The sequence below is a fragment of the Poecilia formosa genome, unplaced genomic scaffold (genome assembly GCF_000485575.1).
Source record: "Poecilia formosa unplaced genomic scaffold, Poecilia_formosa-5.1.2 Scaffold422, whole genome shotgun sequence".
NCBI lineage: Eukaryota > Metazoa > Chordata > Actinopteri > Cyprinodontiformes > Poeciliidae > Poecilia > Poecilia formosa.
Window position 1 is genome coordinate 275,208 of NW_006800361.1, and position 9,624 is coordinate 284,831.

The following is a 9,624-nucleotide window of genomic DNA, read 5'->3' on the forward strand; positions in this document are numbered from 1 at the left end:
CTTTCAACTGCATTCCAATGAAAACCTTCAGAATTTAAATAACAGAATACCTTTTGTGCTTACTTAATATTTAGTTTAAATTAAAAATAAATATTTTAAAATGGGTGTCCACACTTTAATAATCCAGTAAACCAATTTTATTTACCTTCAACAACATTTTAAAATTAAACATGAGAACTGATTTATTTTGTGGAAATAACTCACGGCCTCATTCCTTCTGGACGATCAACAGAGAGATCTGCTGGAGCTGCAGGTCAGAGGTCACAGAGGTCATGTTTGGTACAGTGCTTTTTATGGATAGTCTTCCTGTTGAAGTTTTTCCTTTCCACCGTCGCCACATGCATCCACAGCTTTAGTTTATCTTTGTGCTAACTTTTTAAAAAACCCTCCATCATCAAATATTTGTATGAAATGCTTTATTAAGGTCTCTTGAAGAAGTCAATGATGAAACTGTAACTTTTACAAACTAAAATAAAAATAGCATAGCAATGACATTTTTAAATTCCACAAACCATCCATAAAGGAAAAACCCATCCAGCATCCAGCCGGCCGACGGCACTGACCCTGACATGTGTTTTATCTTTCCGTGTGTGTGACAGGACGCCTGCCCTCGGAGGCTCATTTGTCCTGGGAATAACAGATAAATGCTGATTGGATGTAGTTGTGCTCAAAGCTTCCTTTAGGCGCTAATGATGTGCTTAGTTCCTTCATGTAAGGATTCTTTGTTTTATCTGCATGATCTAGGGGTTTTTCAGAGATTTGAGCCTAGAAACTTTCCTTCTTGATGAATCTGATGGTTTGCTTCTGAACTGCTGCTGGACGACAAACTGACCGTCTTTCCTGTTATTTCAGCTGATAGCTTTTAGTTTTCTCAGTTGTTTTCTCTCCATCGGGATCCACCTGGTCTGCGTTCTGATTGGCTGCCTCCTCCCTGGAGGCGGGCTTCAGCGGCATGATGCTGCCATCACCTAACCGTTCTCCCTCTCCTGCTGTTAATGAACATAGAAAATGTTCCTACACCAGCTGAGAAACGATCCGTTAAGACCAGGAGAACCGGGACGGAGAACGTCTCTCCGGTCTGGTTCTCATGGATCCTTCAGATCAGATCCTGGTTTTCAGCTCTTTAAGTTTTTAAAATCATGTTTTATCTGTTTTTTTCTGGCTGGTTCTGCAGAACTCGTCTGTTCTGGGTTGATAACATAAAACTTCTTCTACCTGAATGATCCATGAAAACATTTTGGTTCCTTCAGAACCTCAGTTGGCCCAGAGAATCATGAAAAAAGGCAAAAAATATATTTCTTTATTTGTAAATAAGTAAAGTGAATATTAATAAATGAATACACAACTTAAAAAGTATCTAACAAAATGAATATACTGATAACTAAATTAACTAGATAAGTTAATAAATTAACAAACATTAAACTAATAAATAAAATAACTAAATAAATGAGTACATTCCCTAATTTAATTATAAACTAATTAGCTAACAAACTAATAAATGGGCTGATTTGAATCAGTTTGAATATTTTAAATGTTCGGCGCCCCGTAAGGGACATGAGGGTTCCGTCCTGTCAGCCCATCGTTCTTTCTGCTGTAACCTGAGGCTTTCATGAGGTTTTTCCATCAATCTTAGCCCGTAGTATTGTTCTTTAGGGGTTATCTGATGTAACAATGTTTTTTTCACCTGGGTCGGCCATGTTGGATTTAACAAAAATAGTTTCTTGCATTTGCTGCTGATGGCCAGTAGTTGATGGTGTATTTTATGATGCACTAGTGTCCACTTCAGTTGTCTGTGTGCATTTATAACATAAAAATCCACAAGAAGCTCAAGAAAATGGCTTTTAGATAACTGTCCACTGTAGTGACCACCACTATGCATTAAGGAATATCTGAAGTTTTATATCTTTTTCTTTCGAACAGAAATTCACCACAAACCTACGATATAAACAGAAACTTTCCGTAAGAAGGAAAGAAATAAAAAATGCATCCAGACTATTTGGATTATTTCTGAGTTATTATCGCGGGTAATAAGTCATCTGACAGTTTTGATCGAGTCTCTTTGTGTTGGTCTGATCCCAACCTGACAGACATAAACATGCAGGGAATAAATTAATTTCCAGTCAGTGTTTTGCACCAAAGAGTTATGAATAAACACTGAGGCTCTTTAAATGTGTATACGTTTGAAATATTAAATTGACATTTGTGACTGTTTACTAAGTAGACCAGCAAATATTGCAGTAAACATATTGCGACCGCAAAAGAAAAGATTTCCCCATGTCCCTTACAGGGCTCCGTATGAAAACTTTATGGCGTGTTTATATTGAGAATTAATTCTGTATGATTTGTGTTTTAATGAAGCTGTGTTGGCGGTGTGTGTGTGTGTGTGTGTGTGTGTGTGTGTGTGTGTGTTGTTGTTTACAGTAGCTCTGAGGCTCCTGCCTCTTTAAATGAAAATCCCGTTAATGAAAATCCCCCCTCCCCCCTCCCCCCCTCCTCCGGTCTCCCTCCGCTCCGTGGCAGGGAGTCCGGACGGGACCGGAGCTGGATCCCGGACCACCGCGGACCCGTCCTCCCAGCCAGGTACGGTACCGTTCCTCCCTAGCAGCAGCGAGGCGGGCGGCCGCCTCGCTGCTCCCTCCCCCGGGTCACCGCGGCTGCCTCCCCCTGCTGAGCCGACAGTTGCTGTCGGAACCGGACGGAGCTGTTCTCCGGGTCCGGGCTCTCCCCGACAGGTACGGGTTGATTTCGGGGTGTTTGCTGGTTTCTGTGCACAGGGCGGCCCTGCAGGGCGGAGCTGAGAGCGGGGGGCGGGGTTACCTGGTTCAGGTGGAAAGTCATCAGCCTGTTTCTATGACAGGCTGGAGCTTTTAGTTCAGAGACTGAACACATTTCTCCAGTCAGCTGCTCTGCTGGTTCTGGTCCAGTTCCTCTGGTTCCGTCAGGCTGATGCAGAGCTGACCTTTACTCAGCCTGAGCCTGAGGGGACGCTCCATTTACCAGCCAGTCTGACCTTTCAGACGGGGCCACTTTATTAGGTACACCTGATGGATGAATCGAGCAGTTGCTCTCCAGGCTGCCTGAGGCTCTCTGTGGTTTCCCTTCAGAGGCTGGCCCGGTTCTGCAGAACCGTTGATCTGGATCTCTGTTGGGGTCCACAGGTTGGTCCGATTGGGAGGAGCCCAGGAGGAAGGATGGATCCGGAGCCTGCAGAGGCTCAGCAGCGTCTCTGTCAGATTCCTCTCTAAACTTAGTCGGTGACATTCGACGCTGAGCAGAACCAGCTGCTCTGGGATCAGCCTCCCCGCCCTGAACAACAAGCTACATGCTACAGGCTACAGGCTACATGCTACAGGCTACATGCTACATGCTACAGTCTATAGGTTACAGGCTTCATGCTACAGGTTACAGGCTACATGCTATATCCATGATCCAGGTTGGGGTTAGCATCTGGGAAAACTGTTATTAGAGGTCCTTTTAATGATTGTCATCCAGACTGAGATCAACAGGGATCCTGGTGAGGATCCATTTCTGCTCCTGGTTCTGGATGGTTCTGGACTCAGGGATGGAGTGATGTCATCATTCCTAAAATTAACCAGATTCAGGTATAAAGCCGCCTGAGAAGCTGCTGCATCTCCTGAGCCAAACAGTCTGATGGACAGGAAACAGGTCCAGGTTCTGACCCACTGACTGCTGGAGACGGTTCCAGAGACCTGGTGCTGTTTTCTGGACCAGGCGGTTCAGATTAGCTAAACGTTTTTGGATAAATGCGTAGTTTAAGAGTTTCGTCCCGTCAGGTGAGAACATTGATCAGGAAGAACATGGAGGGTCGTTGAAGAACCTTGGTGGTTCTTGTGGCCCAGGTTCTGGTTCCCACTGGACTTCCTGCTTCCCCTATTGGCCATTAGCATGGATAGGCTAGCACTAGCATTGAATAGGCTAGTGTTAGCTTTGGCTAGGCTAGCATTCAAATTTATGTTAGCTAACAACTAGCATACCAAAGCCAGGGATTACTGCTGGGCAGCGCTGACTGAGAAGACATACTGGACCCAGTAGGTTCTGGTCCCAGAGGTCCCAGTGAACGGGTTTGGTTCTACTGGCTGTGGTCCCAGTGGTTCTGGTCCCAGTGAGGTATTTGCCTCCTGTTGCTGACCTTTTCCTATCGGACCTCTCGGCGCTATCAGCTCCAGATAACGAGACGTTTCCTGCCGGCTCCTGATTGTGTCCGTGGGAGACCCTGTAGAGCCGGTGGGGTTGGGGGTCTGGAAGAATCTGAGGGTCTATATTAACCCGGTGAATCACGGCGAGCCTGGCATTCCCCGTCTCTCCTTTCACGCCATATAAGTCCTACCCCTCCTCCCGGCCCGCGCCCCCTCCCACAATGCCGCGCTGCGATCCCTGGCTATTCTTAGCGCGGCGCCGTGCCGCCTCGTCTTCCTCAGCCTTCCTCCTGCCTGTCCATTCAGACGGTTCCTCTCTTCCAGAGCGTCTCTGTGGTTCGGAGCCGAGGATCCGCCTGGAGGAATGAGCTGCTACACGGTGACCCTGGCAGGCCCCGGGCCTTGGGGCTTCAGGCTGCAGGGGGGCAAGGACTTCAACATGCCACTGACCGTCTCCAGGGTAAGCATGGGGTCCGATCCGCAGGGGTCCGATCAGGCAGAGGGATGCCAAGACTTATGGAGGGTGTGAATACTTATGGGGAGGTTCTGGTTGGACTGAGACTCTTTGCTGAACCAATCAGCCTCCAGCTCCGGTTTCATCATCAGAGAGACGTTACAGTGAAGCTGCTTGTTGCTCCCCATCAGCCCATGACTGGCTGCTGAGTCGGGGCTGCTGCTGTGGCCCCCAATGGCCTCGACAATCCTCCATGGCCCCAGTGGCCCCCCAGTGGCCGCCCGGCTGCCCCCGCAGCCCCCTCATAGCCCTGCGGCCCCTCATGGCCCCAGTAGCCCCCCATGGCCCCAGTGGCCTCCCGGCTACTCCCCATGGCCTCAACGATCCTCCGTGGCCCCGGCGGCCCCCCATGGCCCCAGTGGCCCTCCATAGCCCCAGTGGCCTCCCGGGGGCCCCCATGGCCTCCACGGCCCCTGAAAGCAGAGCTGCAGCTTCTAAAACTGGACCGGGTTTATGTTTCCAGAGCTCAGTCTCTGAATAGCCGGTTCTGTCTTCACTGCTGCATCTGCTGAGGAGATGCTGACATGGCCGCACTGACGTCTGCTCTGGTTCTGGTGGTTCTGGTTCTACTGGGCCCTTCTGTTGGTGACTTGGGAAGGAAACTCTAGAACATTAAACCAGAACAATAAAAACGGTTTTAATCCAGAAGTGTGGTTCTGCTGAGGTTCTGGAAGCCCATGTTGCTCCAACAGTGACCAGTGGTTGGCTTGGCTAACTGAAATTAGCTAAGCTAACCCTAAAGTGCTAATCATAAACATCAGTTATGCTAATGCTAACTCATTCATTCATTTGTTGTGCACTTGCTATTTGTTCAGTTCAGTTCATTTATAAAATAAGCCAATGCAAGGAGAGGAAACAACAAAATTCAAAATAAGAGCATGAATATAAATGCCCAACTACATGAAGAATTATTAAGTCGATAACTAAAACTTCAAATTTGTGCATAAGTGTGTTCTCCACTGCTAGCTGCCTTCAGGTGTTCTGCATCGTTGGTTCTGCCGTCTTTCTTCCTCTTGACATCAGTCCATAGATTCTCTACAAGGCTCTGTTCAGGCCTGTTAGCTGCTGTTGCCATGGTGATTAAAGCAGAAACTGGTACCGTTTGTAATATGGGTTGGTACCAAGTCCTGCTGGAAATTGAAATTAGTTTCTCCTTAAAACTTGTCATCAGAAGAAAGCATGAAAAGCTTCAAAATGTTCTGATAGATGGCTGAGTTTACACTTTTTCCTTCCACTGAACTTTCCACCTATAGTGTCCCAGCTCTCAGTAACAGCCTGTGTCGTTAGAAATGAGTGTTTTCTGAAAGGTTCTGATCGGTCCAGTAGAACAGTTTGGTCATAAAGACATTCTTATTGGTCCAATCTGATGGTTCTGATGGTTCTGTTGTGGACTGGTGTTTTACGAAGCCTCTCATGTTCTGGTTGATTTGGACCGGATATTTTTATCCAGAGGGAAGCAGCAGCTCGGTTCTGGTTCTGGTTCTGGCTGTGAGGTCCAGTCTGTTCTGAGCTCTGATCAGTTTCCTGAGATGAGGTGTAAATAAAACCTGGACCTGGATCTGGACTGGTGATGGTTCAGTTCAGCTCAGTTTCTGCTGGCTGAAGGTCCAGATTATTCCAGATTAAACCTCCATCAGAATAAAAGCTGCTGCTGATCTTCAGGTTCTTCCTGCAGTAGAACCCGGCCAGGACCTTCATCGGACCCTCAGAGTTTAGCTTCATACTTCCTCTACTAGCAGAGCATTAGCGTTAGCACAGCTAACATTTAGCTAGCGACCACTGGAGGTTACCTGCAGGTGAAGCTGAACTCATCCCAGGTGTCCTCACCTTCCTGTTGGATCAGCAGGTCAGAGGTCAGAACCTCATGCAGGCATCTTGAGGTTCTACTGATGTTGGACTTTAAATGTTCTGAAGGTGTCAGGAGAACCAGAACCATCAGTGGCGATGAGAGACATGAAGCGCTCCTGGAAAAGTTAATTTCTATAATTTATTTATTAATCTGGATTATTTAATGTTCTAACGGCATCGTCAGCTGTTTATGGGTCAGAACCATCACAGTTCTACCATTTACTTAAAATCAAAGTTATTCCCACCAAATTAGCCTGGAAGAACCTGAGGTGGTTCTGTGGTTCTGCTCTGGTCTGCATGAGGTTCAGATAAACTAAAGGTTAATGTTGCCATGGTAACCAGCAGGCTATCTGCTGCTGTAGCTAAGCTGTAGTTGGTCAACAGGGGGCAGGGATCATTTGGTCTGTTTTATAGTAGCGTTACCATGGAAACAGCAGCAGGGGGCGCTGTCTCTGGTACCAGGACAGATTGGGTTTTTGGTACTAGTAGAACGTTTATATGGGTCCAAACTACAGGAAGGTTCTGGTATAAGGGAATCTGTTGGGTTAAGTTCTGAATGGAAACCCGTCCAGTAAAAGGTTCTGGATGATTATGAGGCAGAAATCTGAGAGGTTCAGTTCATCAGGATGAATTAAAACTTTGAGAAAGGAAAGTTCTGGAAAGTCTGCAGAGAATCAGAACCGCCTCTGATGAAGAGCAGGTGGTACCAGCTGCTCTGACAAACCTGTTCAACAGAACCAGAACCGGCCATGTGGTCCAGTTCAGGAGTTCAGTCAGATTAGACGGATTTGGATCATTTGGCCAAACTGCTGAGGAGAACGTCAGCTGATTGTAGCACATTTAGCAGCTACAGTTTGGTTTATTCAGAGGAAACGATGTGTGTTCATTATTCAGTCACACGTTCACCATGTGATTCATCCATTCATAAATGTCACAGTTTAAATATTTAATTAGCGAGCTAAATATTTACATTTTACCAACTAAATGTTAATTCATCTACAGAAACTGAAGCGTTTCGGCTTCACCAGCAGGAGTTGATGTAGAAGTTAGTAGGCTTTTATTTTGACAGTCCACTTCCCCTTATCAGGAGGGATTTTCCACGTTGGCTAACAGTTAGCTCTGAACTAGCTAAACATGGAGTTTGAAATATTTAACTTTTCAACAAAATGGTTGGCTAGGAGTTAAATATTTAGCTCCAGACTGCAGGTGTGCTACTAAATACTTCGATTCAAACTAAATGTTGAGTTTAAAGGAAACTATTTATCTGGTTAAGTTTTTAGTTCCAAGCGCAATATTTAGTTTGAAAAAAATTAATCCCATTTATTCCTCTATGGCCAAATAACCCAAATTATTGCTGTTAATTTTTGACTGTAACTTTAGTAATGACACCCCGGACATTTCTCCAAACATCGGAACTGGTTTCCCTTTAAACTGGTTGGTCCATCAGCTGAACTCGGGGAATGTTTTAGTACCTTCTCTTCTGGACAGCTCCGTTCTGTGCAGGCTGCAGATTTCCTCTGATTTCTGCTGATTTTTGCTTCGTGTTTGTCCTGCTGCTGCAGAGCGCAGCGGCTCTTTGCTCTGCAGGCGTCGGTTTTCCTGCAGCCGCGAATTCAGCTGCTCCTGTAAACTTTACAGTGAAAGGCGAGCCGGCGGTAACCGGAGCCGGCGCTGACCCGGCCAGCACTGACCCGGCCAGCGGCTCCCACAGCTCCCATTACAGCAGCAGGGGCATCCCACATCCGCAGAGCCCAAATTAGACCTGCAGGGATCCAGGTGGATCCTGTAGTGAAGAGGTCAGAGGTCAGAAGGAAACCCACCAGTTTTATACCAAACAAATACAGAAACATCATAAATATTTACCTATTTTAAAGCGTTTTAGACCTGAGGGTTGAACTAAGCAGTTCAGATTTAAGGTCATAAATCAGAAATATTGGATTATTGAGAGAGAATCCATCCCAGAACCAGAGGACCAAACCAGAACCAGAACCCTTCACATCGGAGCCACAACACCATAGGTCACAGCGTAATGGGACATCAGGGATTAAAATGTCAGAATCTAGATTAAAGGTCTGCTGCAGGACCTAAACAACAATAACGTCTTAAAGGTCAAAGCAGCAGCTGCTCTGTCCGCCATGTTGGTTAAAACATGGCCGCTCACTGAGGGCAGGAGCAGATCTGCATCAGTCAATGGCTGAAATGAGCAATTTAGCATCTTAGCATTAGCAGAACTAATGTTTATGATTAGCGCTTTAGGGTTAGCATAGCTTTTAATTAGCAGTGCGCACTGCAGTGTAATACAAACACAAAATAATTTAAAAATAACTGATTATAAATGATCCAGAAACCTAATCGCTATGGAAACGACAGACGGCGACAGGAATATTAAATATTATAAAATTAACTTCAACAAAGAGCTTCAGGTAGTTTAACTAGATGAAATAACTGATTTAACCCTGAACTGAAACGGATAAAATATCTGGTGAAAACTTTACTAAAACATGATAAATGTAATGATTTTATAAATCTGGGTGTTTTTCTGCTTTTCCATATTTCAGCTCTGCTGGTTTTTTGTTTAGAGGTGAATAAGAATAAACTTTATTTATCTGAATTTATGTTTTTCTCTTGCTGCTCAGGGATTAATGGAGCCAAAATAAACGAGTTTATTCAGATTAAATTACATCACAGAAATGTTTGGATCTGAGCCGACTCCAAATGAGCAGAACCAGACGGTAAGCTATGAGCTGAACCGTTTTGGACCAGCTGATCAGAACCAGCCAGAACCAGGGATCACGGCGGCCGGTCCGGTTCGACCCGGTTCGTCTCTTGGGACAATCCCCGGCGGCCCAGAAACGTGAGCCATGCAGGCTGTGACCCGTATGTGGGTCAGAGAGGCTCCTGGGAAACCGGGCCGCAGCGCCGGCCGCACAGGCCCGGTATTGTTCGGGCTCAGTGAGCAGCTTCCTGTTAAACTCCACGATCTGGTTCTGATTAATCCGACAGCCAATCGGACCAGGAACTGAGCTGGGGTCACGAGGTTCTGAAAGGTTCTGGAGGGTCAGAAAGGTTCTGGAGGGACAGAGAGGTTCTGAAAGGTTCTGGAGG

The 9,624-nt window shown here is 46.1% G+C and overlaps 1 protein-coding gene across 1 annotated transcript in view; it reads left to right on the forward strand.

Annotated features, from left to right (window-relative positions):
* Positions 1–2,470: 2,470 nt before the first annotated feature.
* Positions 2,471–9,624, forward strand: part of LOC107833655 (LIM domain-binding protein 3-like) — a 10,897-nt gene continuing 3,743 nt past the window's right edge. The window contains exons 1-2 of the mRNA XM_016663496.1: positions 2,471–2,580; positions 4,482–4,617. Of these exons, the coding sequence (XP_016518982.1) occupies positions 4,522–4,617 (96 nt within the window). The 5' untranslated portion in view covers positions 2,471–2,580; positions 4,482–4,521. The remainder of the gene's footprint in view (positions 2,581–4,481; positions 4,618–9,624) is intronic.